The sequence below is a fragment of the Camellia sinensis genome, chromosome 9 (assembly GCF_055761805.1).
Source record: "Camellia sinensis isolate YWXY chromosome 9, ASM5576180v1, whole genome shotgun sequence".
NCBI classification, from domain to species: Eukaryota; Viridiplantae; Streptophyta; class Magnoliopsida; order Ericales; family Theaceae; genus Camellia; species Camellia sinensis.
The window spans coordinates 152,483,590-152,503,973 of NC_138969.1; the positions used below are offsets into that span (position 1 = coordinate 152,483,590).

The 20,384-nt window shown below is 32.0% G+C and overlaps 3 protein-coding genes across 3 annotated transcripts; 1 reads left to right on the forward strand and 2 right to left on the reverse strand.

Annotated features, from left to right (window-relative positions):
• Positions 1–391: 391 nt before the first annotated feature.
• Positions 392–3,091, forward strand: LOC114280264 (uncharacterized). The gene is made up of 6 exons (XM_028222619.2): positions 392–1,109; positions 1,220–1,290; positions 1,372–1,594; positions 1,805–2,554; positions 2,675–2,808; positions 3,083–3,091. Exons 1-6 carry the CDS (start codon positions 392–394, stop codon positions 3,089–3,091), a joined length of 1,905 nt encoding a protein of 634 aa, XP_028078420.2.
• A 2,551-nt stretch (positions 3,092–5,642) lies between these two features.
• On the reverse strand, positions 5,643–6,902 carry LOC114256066 (uncharacterized). Its single transcript, XM_082887812.1, has 2 exons — positions 6,774–6,902; positions 5,643–6,630 (listed from the first exon to the last, which is right to left on the reverse strand). Exons 1-2 carry the CDS (start codon positions 6,810–6,812, stop codon positions 5,890–5,892), a joined length of 780 nt encoding a protein of 259 aa, XP_082743938.1. The 5' UTR covers positions 6,813–6,902; the 3' UTR covers positions 5,643–5,889.
• Positions 6,903–12,764: 5,862 nt separating this feature from the next.
• On the reverse strand, positions 12,765–16,406 carry LOC114269897 (uncharacterized). The gene is made up of 3 exons (XM_028211266.2): positions 15,909–16,406; positions 14,635–15,086; positions 12,765–13,529 (listed from the first exon to the last, which is right to left on the reverse strand). Exons 1-3 carry the CDS (start codon positions 16,071–16,073, stop codon positions 13,091–13,093), a joined length of 1,056 nt encoding a protein of 351 aa, XP_028067067.2. The 5' UTR covers positions 16,074–16,406; the 3' UTR covers positions 12,765–13,090.
• Positions 16,407–20,384: the final 3,978 nt, after the last annotated feature.

Below are 20,384 nucleotides of genomic sequence, written 5' to 3' on the forward strand. Positions count from 1 at the left end.
ATCTGTTGGAGTTTATTATGTGCGATTTCGATTTGTAAATTGAAGAATTGATTTGCTGGATATTTAATCTTCGATCTATTTATAGGTATGTATTGTTTCGATTTTGTATATTATGTTTTTTTAGAATTTTCTTTAGTTTTGATTGAATTTATTTATGAGAATATGTTGAATAATTTTGTTTTTACAAATTGAAGACGTGATTTGCTGGATGATTTCTCGGTTTGGTTATTTATTTTATGAATTGAAAACGTGATTTGTGAAGTATTTGTATTGCTATGAAGTTTTTTGTTCTGGTGTTTATTGTTATGAAGTATTTGTGAAAACTGAGAAAGTTCTTAGCATTGTTCTGGTTTTGATTGATGCGATCTTTATTTCTTGTTTAGATTGAAAGATGAGTGAAGGTTGTACAAGTGCGCCTATTTTTTTGTTGTGCAAGTATAATGGTTGCACATTTGCAATTAAGATTGATCAAAATGTTACATATGATCAGTTGGTTGAGAAGCTATGTTTGAAATGGGATAATTTGCAATCTGATAATATTTGTCTATCTTACTCATTGCCTGGACATCCTAATTGTACGTTGGACAACAATGAGGAGTTAGATTTGTTATTGGCATTAGTTGTGCATTTGAATTCAAAGTGTATTGATGTTGTTGTGCGAGTAAAAGACTCAACCATTGACTGTGGTTATCTCAACAACAGATTGGATTATGGAGAAAGACAGTCAATGTTGGATCTTGAAGTTTGTGATATTGCATTGTCTCATGACAGCAGTAAGTCTGTGAACTTGTCAAACAGAGCATCTACATCTTCCAAAAGGAATTCGAGGTTGGAGGTTGAAGAAGAGGTTGATATGTTATCATCATTTTGTCGACACAAGGAAAAAGTACTGTTGTCTGCTGGTTGGGCAGTTAGTATTACACATGTAGGACAGAAATTTGAAGATGAAATTGTTGAATTTCGTAATGCATTGTCAAAGTTTTCTATTGAGTGTGGATTTGAGTTCATATTTATTAAGAATGATAAAGTTCGTGTTACTGCACAATGTTTGTTTAAAGAGACAAAAGGTTGTATGTGGAATGTTCATGGTAGAGTGGAGAATGCTGATGGTTCTTTTATATAAGGAAGTTGAACAATGTCCACACATGTGGTGCTGAAGTACGCACGATGACTCATTCTCATATGAGTTCTGATTTAGTTGTTGATTTGATTGTTGAAGGTGTTCGTGATAATCCATTGACACGTCCAGTTCATGTTGTTCGGGATTTTAAGTTGGAGTATGGGTTGAGAGTTAGTTATCGTTAAGCTTGGTTGGTGGTAGAGATAGCAAAAGGTGAGATTTTTGGAGACTACTTAATGTCATTTGACCAGTTAAGATGGTATGTGGATGTTGCAAAGAGTTGCAATCTAGGGAGTTACATTGAGTTTGAGTGTGACGATGATACTAAACGGTTTAAGAGATTATTTGTTTCTTTTCATGGTTCCATTAGTGGATTTGATTATTGTCGACCTTTCTTATTCCTTGATGGCACATTTTTTAAGGAAAGATTTAGAGAAAATTTACTTGCTGCTACAGGAAAAGATGGAAATCAAGGTACATAAGAAACTTGCTTTCTCTGTTCTGAAATTGAGAAAGTTCTCAGTTTAGAAATATGATTGAATGTTTTTATATAATATTGTTGTTGTATATGCATTTTTTATTTTTTCAGTTATTCATTTTAGTGTTTGATATTTCGAATGTTAGAGCGTTACCATTTTCTAAGAATAATATAATATTTTCATTTTTTCTATTTTGTACATGCAGGGTTTTTTCCTGTTTGTTTTGCAGTTGTTGGCTCAGAGAATCAAGATAATTGGCGCTGGTTTTTGGAGCATTTGAGTAGAATTGTTTCACCAGAACGAAATATTACATTTGTGTCAGATCGTAACCTTGGATTAGTTGAAGTGTTGCCAAAGGTTTTCCCAATGGCTTTCTATGCTTATTGTTTATATCATTTGAAGATGAACTTGAGGCATCATTTGCGTGGTATGTTTCATGGATTGAAAGAAAAGCTGATCACTTTGTTTGGGAAATGTGCATATGCTCCAACTGAAGAAGCATTTCATCAATGTTTAGTTGAGTTAAAGACTGAAGGTGGGTCAAGAGTTAAAAAGTTTTTAGATGACATACCATATGATCATTGGAGTAATGCATACTTTCGAGGGCAACGCTTTGGAGAGATGTGGTCAAATGTAACTGAATCTTTCAATTCGTGGATACGAAAGGAATACCACTTGCCTGTCACAATGTTGATTGATAATGTAAGAATTAAGTTGATGAGGAAAATTGCTAAGAGGAAGGAACTTGTTAATAAATGGAATGGTTTGATTTGCCCTAAAATGGAGTCCAAGTTGCATGATGGTTTTAATACTTCGAGGCCATGGATTGTTAGTTCATCTGGAAATGATGTCTATGAGGTGCATTCACATCCATCTATTTTAGTTGACATTAGTAGACGAATATGTTCTTGTGGCAAGTGGCTGTTGAAAGGGTTTCCATGTGCACATGCAGTTGGTGCTGTATAAAAGAGTGGACATGATTTGAGTTTATTTGTTGATCAATACTTCTATGTTCAAAGTTATCGAGAGTCCTATTCTTTTCCCATATATCCTGTTCCTTCAATTTGGAAACCAGATTGTAATGTTGATGGTGATAGTGAAGTTGTTCTTCCTCCTTTGTCTAAGAAGCAACCAGGAAGGCCAAATAAGAAGAGGATTTGTTCAAATGGTGAGAAAGTGAGGCAAATTACTTGTAGTAGATATGGGAAGGTTGGCAATCACAATAAGAAATCGTGTAAGGAGGCTTTGTGATTTTTGTAGTTGCTTTGTAATTGTAAAAATTTCGTATTCATAAATTTCTTGAAATAGCAGTTTGTGCTGTTGAGCACTGAGTAATAATCTTCTATGTTTTTGAATAAAGTGCCATTGAATTGAAAGTGAAAATATTCTTAGTTTCAGATTTTAATTTTTGAAATTGTTTGTGATGATATTGTTTGGTTGGCTTTCAGAAATATAACTTGACTGTTGAATGTTTGTTTTGCAGATTATTTGAATGTTGTATAAAAAGTGAACATATTCTCAGTTTAAGTTTTTAATTCAAAATAGCTGATTTTGTGATAATAGTGTGAGGCTCTTGTTATGAATTGGAACTAGTTATAAATGTGATGAATTGAATGAGTGTGAATTAATGTTCTAAATAGATGTGGTCAATGCTTTATGTTTTGATTAAAGTAACAGTGGACTATAAGTGAAAATATTCTTTGTTTCGAATTTTAGTTTTTCAAATTGTCATAATATTGTGAGGCAGCAAATAAATTGTTGTGATGATATTGTTTGGTTGGCTTTCGGAAATAAACTTGACTGTTGAATGTTTGTTTTGCAGATTATGTGAATACTGTATAAAAAGTGAACATATTCTCAGTTTAAGTTTTTAGTTCAAAATAGCTGATTTTGTGATAATAATGTGAGGCTCTTGTTATAAATTGGAACTAGTTATAAATGTGATGAATTGAATGAATGTGAATTAATATTTTAAATAGATGTGGTCAATGCTTTATGTTTTGATTAAAGTAACAGTGGGCTGTAAGTGAAAATATTCTTTATTTCGAATTTTAGTTTTTCAAATTGTCATAATATTGTGAGGCAGCAAATAAATTGTTGTGGTAATATTGTTGTTTGAAAATTGAGTGATCTGTATAAAACTAAAAATATTCTCAGTTTTAAAGTTTCTAAGTTTGAAAATAAGTGATTGAAACAACAATAAGTTTGAAAATATTCTCCATTTTAGTTTTAAGCAGTGTTTTATGAGGCAACAAAACACTGCATAAAAACTGAAAATATAAACAAAAACATCAACAAAGCACTGATTGTGATGCAGTAAAGTCTTGTGTCCACCATTTTCACATGTAATACTATTTTTGTTTTTGCCATATAGTAGTGTGAGGAACAGGATAATAGAAACTGAGAATATGGACAAAAACATCAACAAAGCTCGGGTGCATATATCTTTGAGAGTATGATAAAATATTCCATTACACATCATAGAAATTGTAATATGTTTGTTAGGTAATATGCTTGGAACTATTAACAAAAACATTAGTCATTGTATCAGAGTGTTACAAAAAAGAGTTCATTAAGTTACACATCAAAAAAGTTTTCATTGAAGGTTGCCATCTTGACTCTACTTGACTTTGATTGATCTTTGTGAATCACTGAGGAACTCATGCACCATGTCTGCCCTGAGTCTTGTGGATGTGCCTGGTGATAATGTGTTTGGAATTGGTTGATGCCTCATGTATTGTCTTATGATGTAGCAAACAATAATTTCACAGTCATTCCTGCAGAAATCATTTTTGACACAGTTAGGGAAAAAAGAATTTTTTTTGAAAAAGATATTAAAATTTGTTAGTTAGAATAAATTAACATACATCATTGTTTCTTGTTGAGGGCTGTCTTTGACTGATTCAATCTTAACATCAGGATTCCAGGCTTTTTCTGCTTGACAAGGTGTATCCTTCATGTATTGATGGATGATTTTTTGCTGTAAAAAACATCAACATAAAGTATGTAATGATTTACATCTGATTATTGTAATGCTAATCTGAAATTGTTCTTACCAGTTGATTTGCAACGTTGTAGTGCTTGTCCTTTCCTTTTCTTGGTCTCAAAGAGTTGAAATGTTTCCAAGTCCCCAAGTGTTTGTCGGTAACAAGTAATGTCCAATGATTGAAATTGTGGATGGGGATATGGATGTATCGACATGGGAGGGATTCTTGCAAAGTATTTTTCAAAATCTTTTTCCTTTGTTCTGAAGTTTTCTTCTTCAACATTGGCTGTTTTTTTACAAAAAATATGTGAATATTCACAGTAATGGTACGAACTCAATATTCATGTTGATGAAAAGCAACAAAACATGATTAACTACGATTTGTCACTCAAATTGTTTTGAAATTTGAGTATATTCCTAGCAATGATACCAAAATCAAAATTTGAGAACATTCACAAGAATGATAACAAACACAAAAAATATACTTTAAAACCAAAATTGAACGGAAGATAAAGTATAGAATTGACACATGCACATTGATTCCTTACCCAATATAGACTTTACAGTATGAAAGACTTGCCATTGTGCTCTGCTCCATCACTAGAATTCTGTGCTTGTGGTTCTCTTTGAAGAATCTCAGCATATGCATCAATTGTCTATCAAATTGAAACACAAAAGTGATGTTAACAAATTAATGAGAAGTTTTTTAGTGTTAAAATATTACAAATATTATGCGTACACAGCTGGATATGTCTGTCCCTTTTACCAAGTTCTTGATATTATTAATACACACACAATTTTCATATCTTGCACCAAACCATATACAAGCACTACAAAACAATAAAAAATGTGTTAATAATTAAGTCAGAATATTTTTAGAAAACAGAGCTATTTCTCAGTTTCATTTCATATATTTGTACTAAATGAAAAATTGAAAGATTTATGTAAGATTATACCTTGATTCTGTTTGCTTTTCTTTCTAAAGAATTTGTAGTTTATATTTATCTTTAGGAGGTAGCAATTGAGCCACAGCATACTTGTTTAAAATTGTCTCATCTTTGTGTTCCTTCTCTTTCTCAACTTTAACTTTCTTGCCTCTATACTCATAATCTGACACCTCAGTAGTCTTCCTTGCTTTAGCTTTGATATTTTTAATCATGGAATTCTGTAGCTTTGTTTGTCTTAATTCTGTCAGATCATCGGCTTTTATTGCACAAACTTGTTGGGTTAAGTCATGGACTTCTTCCTCCAGTAACTGATTCTGCAACTGAGAATTTTGACAATCTTTCACATTTGTATTTGTCTCACAATGTTTTGTTGCAAAAAGGTTGTTGCGTTATCTCATGGACCTCTTTCTGATGGAGCTCTTTGTCCACAACTTCAGAATTTTCATGGACCTCTTTCTGATGGAGCTCTTTGTCCACCACTTCAGAATTTTCATGGACCTCTTTTTGCAGCACTTGAGAATTTTCATCGTTTATTATATGACCTTTGTTCTTTGCATCTGTCCCAGAATATTTTACTGCACAAACTTCTTGGGTTATCTCATGGACCTCTTTTTCAACCAATTGGTTATGCAATCGAGAATTTTCATCTTTCAATTGTTGTATTTGTGCTGTAAGTAGCCTGTTATCCTCTTCAAGTTTATTTATGTAGATGGTCTTCACTGTGTTGTCTAGTTGCAAATTGTTGTTCTCAGTTTGAAGTTTCTCAAGTGTTTGTTGATGAATTTGTTCTTCTCCCTCAGGTGCATCATTGATTATAATGTTGCAGAAGTCATTAAAGTCTTCATTTGCTGGCTTTTGTTCTTGGTGGCACTCTTCAGCATATTGACCATCTTCTTCTTCTTCTTCATCTTCTTCTTCTTCTTCTTCTTGAGTATTTTCAACCTCTTGTTTTTGTTGTTCTTGTTCTTGTACTTCTTGTTCTTCTTCTTCAGCATCTTCTTGTTCTTCATCTTCAGCATTTTCAGCATCTTCTTTTTCTTCTTCTTCAATGTCATCAAGTTCTTCATCACTTTCCTCATTCAATTGAGCACTAGTTACCTATAGGTCAACATACAATAGATATTAGTTTTTGAAATAATTGAAGTTTAAGAAACTAAAAAGTTTCTCAGTAATAATTTAGTGTATAAAAATAGGGATTTTCCCCAACTTGAATTGAAATTAAAATGAGATGAGGATGTGACCTGTCTTGTTGTCAGCTGATGTAGTGATATGACTTTCATACGTTTATGTAATTTGGCAAGATTCCACTTGATCACCCTTGGGCATGCTTTGCTAACTTCAAGGTGGATGATCAGTGTGTGCTCACACAACCAATACTACGAAGCAAATGTAAAGAATTTTTGTCATTTGAATAAGAAGTAATACTATCTGTTATTAACAACAAACTAATAGAATAGAGTAAAGATGTACTTACTAAGAGAGCCATAACACATCCTGTGACTTTTGCTGGATTTTTGTGGTATTTTTCAATTGAAGACATCAATGTGTTCCTTATTGCTTCTGCCTAATTGTATTTTCTCATTGAGTTTATGTCTTCCATGTAATTAAGAAATATTCATCCAACTGTTGTTCCTGATGTAGAGAAAAAAAGCTTCAAACAAGTATACATACACAGCATCCTTATCACATTTTCATTGTCTTCTTTCTTCTTGCCTTTCAATGCTTTTTGCAACAAGTTAGTGATGGTTGTGCTCGATAGCGTTTTAGTTTGTATGTATCTTCTTGTCAGAAATGATGATCTGCTTTTATTTTCATAACCAAGATGTATCGGCTCATCTCCACAAGATATACCGAAGATGGACTTGATGTCTTCTGTTGTTAGCTTTACAGTTTCTGGTCCTAACTGGAAAGAACCACTGCTGCCTGGCTGGTATGTTTGAATTATTTTCAATGCAATGTCATCATATTTTCTGCATTGTTTATAATTCAGCTTGTTTTTCAATATTGCATCAAACAATGCCCAAAATGGGGTTTTCTTCAAGCCATTAATATGCTCATTCCTGAGTTTGATGTGCTGTAATAGCTTCACTATTGCCACCATGTTTGATCTGAAAGTTTGTTCTTATACTTTTTGTTCTTCTTCTTCAACATCTTCTTGTTCTTCGTCTTCAGTATTTTCAGCATCTTCTTTTTATTCTTCTTCAGTGTCATCAAGTTCTTCATCACTTTCCTCACTGAATTGAGCAGTAGTTACCTGTAGGTCAACATACAATAGATATTAGTTTTTGAAATAATTGAAGTTTAGGAAACTAAAAAGTTTCTCAGTAATAATTCAGTGTATAAAAATAGGGATTTTTCCCAACTTGAATTGAAATTCAAATGAGATGAGGATGTGACATGTCTTGTTGTCAGTTGATGTAGTGGTATGACTTTCATACGTTTATGTAATTTGATAAGATTCCACTTGATCACCCTTGGGCATGCTTCGCTAACTTCAGGGTGGATGATCAGTGTGTGCTCACACAACCAATACTACAAAGCAAATGTAGAGAATTTTTGTCATTTGAATAAGAAATAATACTATGTGTTATTAACAACAAACTAATAGAATAGAGTAAAGATGTACTTACTAAGAGAGCCATAACACATCCTGTGACTTTTGCTGGATTTTTGTGGTATTTTTCAATTGAAGACATCAGTGTGTTCCTTATTGCTTCTGCCCAATTGTATTTTCTCATTGAGTTTATGTCTTCCATGTAATTAAGAAATACCCATCCAACTGTTGTTCCTGATGTAAAGAAAAAAAGCTTCAAACAAGTATACGTACACAGCATCCTTATCACATCTTCAGTGTCTTCTTTCTTCTTGCCTTTCAATGCTTTTTGCAACAAGTCTATGATGGTTGTGCTCGATAGCCTTTCAGTTTGTATAGATCTTCTTGTTAGAAATGATGATCTGCTTTTATTTCCATAACCAAGATGTATCGGCTCATCTCTACAAGATATACCGAAGATGGACTTGATGTCTTCTGTTGTTAGCTTTACAGTTTCTGGTCCTAACTGGAAAGAACCACTGCTGCCTGGCTGGTATGTTTGAATTATTTTCAATGCAATGTCATCATATTTTCTACATTGTTTATAATTCAGCTTGTTTTGCAATATTGTATCAAACAATGCCCAAAATGGGGTTTTCTTCAAGCCATGAATATGCTCATTCCTGAGTTTGATGTGCTGTAATAGCTTCACTATTGTCCCCATGTTTGATCTGAAAGTTAATCTCCATTCTCTACACTTTGCCTTTTGCTTTTTATCCATTGAAGTTGATTTTGTATGCTTTCTTATCATTTTCTTTGCATTACTTTTTAGTCTTGGGGTTTTCATGAGTTGCTTTCCTGTACGGAAAATCAACATAGACAAGATATAAATACTGAGAATGTTCCCTAAAAGAATCAATCCAATGTCATTCTCATGAAGTCTAAGTTTGATGACATTCATGGCTATAAAAACAAAATCAACATTGAAAGTTAAATTAAAAGCAAGAGAAGATTATTAACTAGGGTTTTTCACTCAAATTGATTCAGAATATGAGAACATTCACAACCATCGCAGCAAAAATCAATATTGAAACTTAAATTGGAAGCAAGAGAACATGATTAACTAGGGTTTTCAGTCTAATTGATTGAAAACTTGAGAAAATTCACAACAATCATGTCAAACTCAATATTGAAACCTAAATTGAAATCAAGAGAATATGATTAAGTCCGGGTTTTCACTCAAATTGACTAAGAATCTGAGAACATTAACAACAATCGTACGAAAATCAACATTGAAACCTAAATTGAAAGCAATAGGATATGATTAACTAGGGTTTTTTTATTCAAATTGATTCAGATTGAAACCCAAATTGAAACCAAGAGAATATGATTCATTAAGGTTTTTTTACTCAATTTGTCTAAGAATCTGAGAACATTCACAGCAATCACACCAAAATCAACAATGAAAGCTAAATTGAAACCAATAGAATATGATTAACTAAGGTTTTTCACTGAAATTGATTGAAAATATGAGAACATTGACAGCAATGGTACCACACTCAACATTGAAACTTAAATTTAAAGGAATGGGATATGATTAAGTAGGGTTTTTCACTCAAATTGATTCAAAATATGAGAACATTCACAGCAATAGCAGCAAAATCAATATTGAAACTTAGATTGGAAGCAAGAGAACATGATTAACTAGGGTTTTCAGTCAAATTGATTGAAAACTTGAGAAAATTCACAATAATCATGTCAAACTCAATATTGAAACTTAAATTGAAATCAAGAGAATATGGATTAAGTCTGGGTTTTCACTCAAATTGACTAAGAATCTGAAAACATTAATAACAATCGTACGAAAATTAACATTGAAACCTAAATTCAAACCAAGAGAACATGATTCACTAAAGTTTTTTACTCAAATCGTCTAAGAATTTGAGAACATTCATAGGAATCGTGCCAAAATGAACATTGAAAGCTAAATTGAAACCAGAGAATAAGATTCACTAAGGTTTTTTACTCAAATTGTCTAAGAATCTGAGAACATTCACAGGAATCGTGCCAAAATCAACATTGAAAGCTAAATTGAAACCAGAGAATAAGATTCACTAAGGTTTTTTACTCAAATTGTCTAAGAATTTGAGAACATTCACATGAATCGTGCCAAAATCAACAATGAAAGCTAAATTGAAACCAATATAATATGATTATGGTTTTTGACTAAAATTGATTGAAAATATGAGAACATTGACAGCAATGGTACCACACTCAACATTGAAACCTAAATTGAAAGGCATAGGATATGATTAAGTAGGGTTGTTCACGTAATTTTAGTAAGAATCTGAGAACATTAACAGCAATGGTACCCAAATCAACATTGAATCCTAAATTAGAAGTAACAGAAGTTGATTAATTAGGGTTTTTCACTCAAATTCCATATGAATTTGAAAACATTAACAGCAATGGTACTAGAATCAACATTGAAAACTAAATTGAAAGTAAAAGAACATGATTAACTAGGGTTTTTCACTCAAATTCACTAAGAATCTGAGAATATTAACAGTAATCGCACCAAAATCAACATTGACACTGAAATAGAAAGTAAGAGAACATGATTAACTAGGGTTTTTCACTCAAATTCACTAAGACTTAGAGAATATTCACAGCAATCGCACCAAAATCAACAATGAAACCTAAATAGAAAGCAAGGAAACATGATTAACTAGGGTTTTTCATTCAAATTCACTAAGAATCTGAGAATATTAACAGTAATCGCACCAAAATCAACAATGAAACCTAAATAGAAAGCAAGGAAACATGATTAATTAGGGTTTTTCACTCAAATTCACTAAGAATCTGAGAATATTCACAGCAATTGTACCAAAATCAACAATGAAACCTAAATAGAAAGCAAGGCAACATGATTAACTAGGGTTTTTCACTCAAATTCACTAAGAATCTGAGAATATTTACAGCAATTGCACCAAAATCAACAATGAAACCTAAACAGAAAGCAAGGCAACAGGATGAACTAGGGTTTTTCACTCAAATTCACTAAGAATCTAAAAATATTCACAGCAATGGCACCAAAATCAATAATAAAACCTAAACAGAAAGTAAGGGAACATGATTAACTAAGGTTTTTTCACTCAAATTCACTAAAAATCTGAGAATATTCACAACAATTGCACCAAAATCAACATTGAAACCTAAATAGAAAACAAGAGAACATGATTAACTAGGGTTTTTCACTCAAATTCACTAAGAATTTGAGAATATTTACAGCAATCGCACCAAAATCAACAATGAAACCTAAACAGAAAGCAAGGGAACATGATTAACTAGGATTTTTCATTCAAATTCACTAAGAATGTGAGAATATTCACAGCAGTCGCACCAAAATCAACATTGAAACCTAAATAGAAAGCAACAGAACATGATTTTTGTAGCATTACAATGAATGTTCTCAGATTCACAAACAAAAACAAAAACAAAAGTTTCGAAAACAAAAGTTTCAAACTCAACATTCAAGCTGAAATGGAAATAAAAAACAAAAGGTTAGAAAATGAAAGTTTCGAACTTAACATTCAAGCTGAAATGGAAATGAAAAACAAAAGTTTTGAAAATGAAAGATTTCGCAAAAACTAGAGTTTAAGATACTTGAATCTTACTTGTTTTCACCATTTTTGGTTGTTCGGAAGTTTGAATGTTTGATGATCTAGTTTGTTTTTGTGAAATCTGAGACGAGATTGATGACGCAAGACGAGATTGATGAAGGAAGACGAAATGTGAGGCGAAATTGATGAAGGTGAGAATGAAATCTGCGAGGGTGAGAAATGGCGGGATGAACTGTCAATGAAATCGTGAATCTGCAATTTTTGTTTTGTGTTTTGATTTGGTAAGGGTAGTTTCGTCATATTAATGGATTATGGGCCTTACTGGTTAAAAGTTTTCAAACTAAGACTTCATAGACCATTATTTGCTAAAACGGGACTTACCTGTAAATCACCCTTTTTATAGTTAAGCCATCTATCAATCAAAACAATCTAAGATATAATTTTTTGATTTGTAATTTTTTTTCCCCTATATAGAGATTATACTTAGGGGTTATTTAGGATGATCTAAATAAATATATTTTTTTACCTTTTATGAAATATGAATTGAGTATGAATCAAATTTGAAGTAATATGATAGAAAAATGACGTGACTTAAATAAGATAATGCGACTTAAATAAGATAGCGACTTTTTAACTTTTTAACATTTTTAAGTTATGACAAATAAGACCCTAATTTGAATTTAACGCTTCCAAATTCAATTTTTTGTATCTAATTAGCTTTGTTTATAAATTAATACTATGATCTTAAAAACAAAAATCATTGAGACCCCCATTTTTTTTGAAGACCTCCACAACCCCATTTTAGATCTCTGTCATTGATGGTGTAAACCCTACACATACATAAATAAATCCCATATATACATCACTGATAAAGATCTTAGTTGTAAAGGTCTTAAAAAAATGAAGATCTCAAACATTTTTCTTCTTTAAAACATAAAAATAAAAATAAAAATAAAAAATGATTACAAAACACACAACCCCCCCCCCCCCAAAAAAAAAAAACAAAAAAACAAAACAAAACAAAAACAAAAACAAAAACAAAAACAAATTGAAACAGTATAACAAGAACTGAATAATTTGGTCAAAGGCAAAGCCTTTCCATTTAAATGAACTAATTTGCTCATTTCTTATTTTTTTTTATACTACTCAAATATCCCAAACCTTTCACAATATAGTTGCACAAGTTCCACAAAGTTTCTTATCATTCTAGCAGAATTGAGTGAGGCAGCCAAAATTGGTTTATTCATCCTTTTTTCTTGGCTAACCAACAACTAGTTACATTTTTATTAAATTGTATGACAACATAATGCTCTATCACACGTATAAGCAATACGAATCTAAACCATTCTGGAGAAAATTAAGGGGCCACAAAGGTATGCACAAGGGCGGGGCATAATCTACATCATGGTGCCAATAATTTCTTGATTCCAGACTTCTGCTCGGCTGTCATCCTTGTCGGAAACTTGATGTTGAACTTGATTCGGAGATTGCCTCTCTTCGACGGCTGTTTTGGTATTGGCATTCCTTCTTTTGGAACAACCTCTTCATAATTTGGATGAATCACATTGTTGATGGGGACCGTCAGGTTTCTGCCATCGAGGGTTGTAAGATGGACCGTGTAACCTGTTAATGCTTCAGCAAGTGATATTTTCTGAGTGACAACAAGATCGTTGCCTTCTCTCATGAATATACTGTGTGGTTTCTCGTCAATGATGAAGACAAGGTCTGCCGGAATGACATTTGGTTGTTCGTTTCCTTTCTCTGGGAAGGTGATTTTTGTGCCCTTTTTCCAGCCGGGCTTGATGTTAATGGTTAAAATCTCCTCCACTGGCAAGGTCTGCCTGTGCAAAAGTATAGATTATGTCAGCATAATTAGAGGTAGAAGAAAGCCAAACCAAGAAGCTGACTGTTAATCACAAGAGAAACAACATACAAAACAAAGCCTCATGAGCTTGATCAAGCACATACATCTATGGAATGTAAACCACAGCCTACATATATAACTCAATGTGTATAGAAAAGCTGCTCAAGGAATCAACATACCGTCACGGTGTCACCACATAAATTACAACCGTGACATGCATAATAAACTTCATACCAATAGCATTACTAGTAGATTTGATTTGCAACCCACACAGCAGCATTACTAGAGCCAAATAAACTCAAGAAATCTAGAATGTTAAGACTACTCATGAACATTAACATATATCTAAATCCACTATGTGCCTATATAAGCAACACATTATGCACTCAGCTCTTAGGTATGAACAACCATAAAATTCTTAATCTTTATTTCAATATTGTTTACCCCTAACTTAGGTCATGTGTTAAGCTTAGACCCCTTCATCACATGGAATCTTAGGTTACATTGCTATTGCATCATACAAAAAACTTCTTTATCTTTCTCATGGTGTATGCAAAATCTACAATTTCTAAAACAGAGTAAAATCTTCTTCTAAGAAGATGGTGGATTTCATGGAATTGTGGCATTCATTTCAGAGATCAAACCACTAGGGTTAGCCTAATAGCCAGAACCGTGCACCTTATTAGGAGGCCACATACATAGGCTTGATTTCCCCTCCCCCTCGGATTTACCGAAAAGAGGAATTGTGCCGTTCTTTTCCAACAATTTCTTATTATGAATACTTTAAAACATACTTAACCCGAAGTAATACAGCATAAATATGACAGTAAGTATAAAGTCAATCAGGTTTCTTTTCTATTTTTTTCCCCTTCTTTTCCCCCCTTTACTTTTAATTGTTATTTATTTACTTTGCCCACATGAAATATTCTTGATCTCATAACCAAAAATGAAGTTGTTCCTTCCTTCAAATAGTTAAATCCGGTAATTGAATCAACAGCACTTAAATGATTAAAAGCAAATCAGTTAACACCAAACGCACAAGAAAAAACAAAAAAATCACAATGATGAACACAACTACTTACCCACTGGCATCTGCAATTTCCCTTGAAATTTTCATCTTCTTTGTTGTCCCCTTATATAGTTCTTCAAGACTACAAGGCAATGTCCTTTCAATTGGAGCAGCCTTCCGAGGGGCGGAACTCATCGTTCTGCCATCCCCAAATGAAGTAAAAATGTCATCTCCAAACATTCCACCACCACCACCACCACCACCACCACCAAACCTTGAACCTCCCCTCATGCCACCAAGACCTCCCATTCCTCCAAATGGGTTGGAATTCCCGAAAAACTCGGCAAAAATGTCATCTGCGTTTCGGGGATTGAATCTGAACACAGTTGGACCGTCTCCCGTTTGGAAGAATGTTGCGCCGCCGTGACCACCTGGTCCCCCGGAATCAGGTGGTGGCACTTGGCCTTTGAGACCTTCTTCACCATACTGATCATATATTGCTCTCTTTTGTGGATCACTTAGAACCTAAAGCAATGCAAAATCAATATCAAATTTGTAACATAATTTCTATTCTTCAGTCACACACATTAACAAACATGTCCAAGATGAGAATCAATTAAAAAGTGAAAAATCAGCAAAGATCAGGCTATACATTGTGAAACCTAACAGATCAAATATGAGGATTAATAGACCCAATATTACAAAATGGGTAAAATCCCAAAAAGTCCTTGCTACTCCAACCTATCAACAGTACTTATTCGTGTTTATCAAAAGTACTTTTGAGATCAACCAGTAACAAGTTAAATTCAATCCATTACTCAACTTAAGCATTATAAAAAAATACTCAATTAAAATTTGTTTGATTTCAACTCAAAACGTGTTTAATAAACTCATACACTACACTACCAAGAAATCAATATACTTCAACTCGACTCAATTCGTTTGAGATCAAACAAATACTTATTTTGAAATTCTTTAAATTATCAAATCAAATTTAAACAATCTTTACAGCCTTTGCTATAATCCAAAATCGAAGATAATGGGTTCACAAAGATTGTAAAAAAGGTCTCATCTTTGGGGGATTAATTAAGAATGGGGGAATTTCAATTCAGGGTAAACCTTTTAAAAAAAATTACAGATAAAGTGATAAATTTCATACATAATAATCATTAAAGTTACAAACTTTTCCATCATTCTGTAATAATTTTTTGATAATACAACTTATAGGTAATTTCCCCATTAAGAATTCTCATAAATAACAATTAATTGAGGCACTGAATGTATCAACTGATATAATAAGCATATATATATATAGAGAGAGAGAGAGAGGGAGAGAGAGAGAGATACCTCATAGGCTTCAGAGATCTGTTTGAATTTGGCCTCAGCTTCTTTCTTGTTGTTGGGGTTCTTATCAGGGTGCCACTTCATAGCAAGCTTTCTATAAGCTTTCTTCAAATCATCATCTTTTGCAGACTTATCTACCTGTAATATCTTGTAATAATCTACACCCATCTCTCCTGTAATCTCCTTTTCTTTTTCTTCTTCTTCTTTCTTCCTTGTTCTGCTACTGCTAAACCTTTGACTCTGATTATAACGCTCTTCTTTCTTCCTTGTTCTGCTACTGCTAAAACTTTGACTCTGTATATAACGCTCGGGTTTGTGTTTGTGTTTGTGTTTGTTGGACAAGTGGATTGTTATTGGTGTTGGAATTGGTTTAATTATAGTGATTGGAGTAGAGAGAGGGTGAGAGATCTGTTTAGAAACTAGAGACAACGAGAAGGGTGTGGAAGTTTCCAGAGTTGTGACGATGGCGATGACTTTGTACCTGTTCTTTTCTATTCTTACAAAAATAAAAACAAAAGTAAGATAAATTATAAATATACTTACTAAATATGTTTAAAATATAAATTATTTTTTTATAATTTAAAAAATAATAAAGTTCGAAAGTTAATATTCGAAACATTAATTTGATATTCGAAATCTAATGTTTGAAACATTAATATGATGTTTGAAACATTGTAATAGGACCTTTCAGTCTATAAGAAAACTTTTAGGACTAAACAGTGTATAAGTTATTAATTTGGGATTTATTGATGCATCCCCAAAATTTTAATTGAAATATTTCTAATTTATAAAATCGACGATTTGTTATGAAATTAAAAATCTCAAAAATAGAACGTAATTTTTAAAAATACATAAACAATTTATATTTTAATCAAATTTTAAAATATGCATTTATAATTTACCCATAAAAGTAAATTACAATCAGTAGACTTATTTTTAAGTACCCGTGGCTTGATAAGTAGGGGTTGTTTGGAAATTACTAAATAAGTACTATATTTTTTTATTTTTTTATAAAATAATATATAGAAAAATAAAGAGGTGATATAAAAAAATAAAAAAAGTGTACTAACATCTAACTTCTTAAACAATCTCTGGGTAAGATTTGTTTGGTATGTGATAAAATAGTACATATTATTTTAGCACATTATTTTACTTGGGCCACAATCATTTTATTTAGGTAACATTATCTCTCTACCACATCACTTCAATCTTAACTCACATTTTACATTTTTTTTAATTATAAAAAGTCAAAAATATATTAATCTAGCACTTCTTAAACAATCCATTAATTTAGTTTCAAAATTATTAAAACAAATTAAGTAGAAATTATAATTAAAAAAAAATAAGAATTTGACTTAAGTAAAATTAAAGGAAAAAATGGTGCGTTGTTTAAATTTTTGATTAATTTTTTAAAATTCAAAACCAAAAACCGGTTTAGTTTAGGGTTTTTCAAAACTCATTCCAAAATTTAAAATTCAAAACTTGTTTAGTTCAAGGTTTTTGATGTAACGCCCCGAAAATAATACAATAATTCAACAGTAAAAACTAATACAAAATGTCATAAACAGAGTATTAGACTTTCATTAATCAGAGTCCGTTTACAAAAGGGGCACATGCATTACACATTTATACACTTTATCCTGAATCTATAACATGTGGCACCAAACTAAATGATCAACGAAATATATGCCGTACAGGCTTACAACTTTCCAAGATGATACTTGGTTACAACAAAACGAGTCAGAAAGCTCAATACAAAATAAAGCCCTAGGCTTGTACAAAAACAAATACAAAATATTTGAAAGTCAGCTCTCAACTCCACAATCCTCCCAAGCTACTGCCTTGGCAGAGGTGTAACACCCTGTATTTTGAGGTATTAATATTTAGTGAGTGGTATTGGTGATTTATTATTTTAATTTAGTGGTGAGATTTTTAGATAAAAATTTAATTTTAAATTATTTATTTGTATTTATCTCATCTCCTTTGTATCTATCATATTGTTATTTAATAAAACAATTTACCATTCCCCCATCATGTGAGAAGAATGTGGAAAAAGAAAAAAAAAAATACAATTAGAAAGAAGACAAAACCGTGGGCTTTACCCACAGTTTCCTCACTTCCCTGACTTGCCACCAAAACCCACCAATTCCATCATTTAACCTTTTCATTTGCTTTAAATTTTTTTAATCTTCTTTAATTCCTTCATTTCCTCTATAAATTAGCCGAGTGTGGGAGCTCCTCACAACCATTTCTTCATTCAATTCTCCCTTTCTCATAAATTATATAGAGTAGAAATATTAAGTTTAGATACGGGAGTGCTTAGAGTGAAAATGAGTATTTTATAAAATAAATAAATAAATTGAGAGTTGTAGATTTTATTAAATCATACATACTTTATGTTTTAGAAGTTTGATCAAAGCTATTTTTGGAGATCTATGGAGCAATTTCAAATTTATGGTGATGGAGTTAATCATTTTAAGGTAAATTCGGGTTGTATACAATATGCTCTTTTTAAATCTCTTTGCAAAGAGTTCTCTTATTTTAAATTATCCTCAATTTGTAATCTATTTGATTATTGTGGTAAAATCATTTGTTGTCGAATCGTTGATATTCTGATCATTTAGTAAAATTCTCTACAAATATTTCAGTATTAAAATGGTGATTTGTCTGACTGAATGACATGGAAATACTCCGTACATAGATCAAGTGAATCTTATTAATTGTTTACACCAATATGCCCGGATAAGCATGGAGCTTGGGTGAGGTGGGTGAATAAATAAATTTATTCACTGGCCATGTACTGAGTAGGACCGAGTATTTGGTCCTAGATAAATTATAGTTGATTTGTTGTGCAATTTGGTAAATTGTTTGATTATCGTATCATTGATTTAATGTCATAAATTGTTGAATTCCTGTTAATTTATCCTGTATCCGAGCCGTGTATTCTTGTCGTATTGTGTACTTCCCGAATTAATTTATTTTTCAGGTGCGGAGCAGATTTTAGTGGAGCTCAAAATTGAGATTAAAAAGATTTATTAATATAGAGATTTGGGACCCGCCACTGTAATTATTAAATTTGGAGATAGATGTAACATTGTTTATTTTGGAGATAATTGTACTATAGAATATTTGGAGGATATTGTACCATTTGGAGACGATTTTGTAGTTATTATTTTTTGGAGCAAAACTTTTTTTTTTTTTTTTAAGGCTATCTTAGTGTATTTAACGACCCGGGAGTGGAGTGTCACAAAATGGTATCAGAGCGTAGGGATTAGGTCTTACATGGGATCTGTTGGGTGGTGAGTATTATAAAAAAAAAAAAGGGGGTTGATATTTAAGGAAAAAAAAATCATTTTTATATCAGAGTGTGTAGCGGAACCGTGTTATTTGGAGTTTTAGTTGAGATTAAATTTTGGAGTATTACGGATTGGAATTTCGAGGACGAAATTATTTTTAAGGGGGATAGATTGTAACACCCTGTATTTTGAGGTATTAATATTTAGTGAGTGGTATTGGTGATTTATTATTTTAATTTAGTGGTGAGATTTTTAGATAAAAATTTAATTTTAAATTATTTATTTGTATTTATCTCATCTCCTTTGTATCTATCATATTGTTATTTAATAAATCAATTTACCATTCCCCCATCATGTGAAAAGAATGTGGAAAAAGAAAAAAAAAAATACAATTAGAAAGAAGACAAAACCGTGGGCTTTACCCACAGTTTTCTCACTTCCCTGACTTGCCACCAAAACCCACCAATTCCATCATTTAACCTTTTCATTTGTTTTAAATTTTTTTAATCTTCTTTAATTCCTTCATTTCCTCTATAAATCAGCCGAGTGTGGGAGCTCCCCACAACCATTTCTTCATTCAGTTCTCCCCTTCTCATAAATTATATAGAGTAGAAGTATTAAGTTTAGATACGGGAGTGCTTAGAGTGAAAATGAGTATTTTATAAAATAAATAAATAAATTGAGAGTTGTAGATTTTACTAAACCATACATACTTTATGTTTTAGAAGTTTGATCAAAGCTATTTTTGGAGATCCATGGAGCAATTTCAGATTTATTGTGATGGAATTAATCATTTTAAGGTAAATTCGGGTTGTATACAATATGCTCTATTTAAATCTCTTTGCAAAGAGTTCTCTTATTTTAAATTATCCTCAATTTGTAATCTATTTGATTATTGTGGTAAAATCATTTGTTGTCGAATCGTTGATATTCTGATCATTTAGTAAAATTCTCTACAAATATTTCAGTATTAAAATGGTGATTTGTCTGACTGAATGACATGGAAATACTCCGTACATAGATCAAGTGAATCTTATTAATTGTTTACACCAATATGCCCGGATAAGCATGGAGCTTGGGTGAGGTGGGTGAATAAATAAATTTATTCACTGGCCATGTACTGAGTAGGACCGAGTATTTGGTCCTAGATAAATTATAGTTGATTTGTTGTGCAATTTGGTAA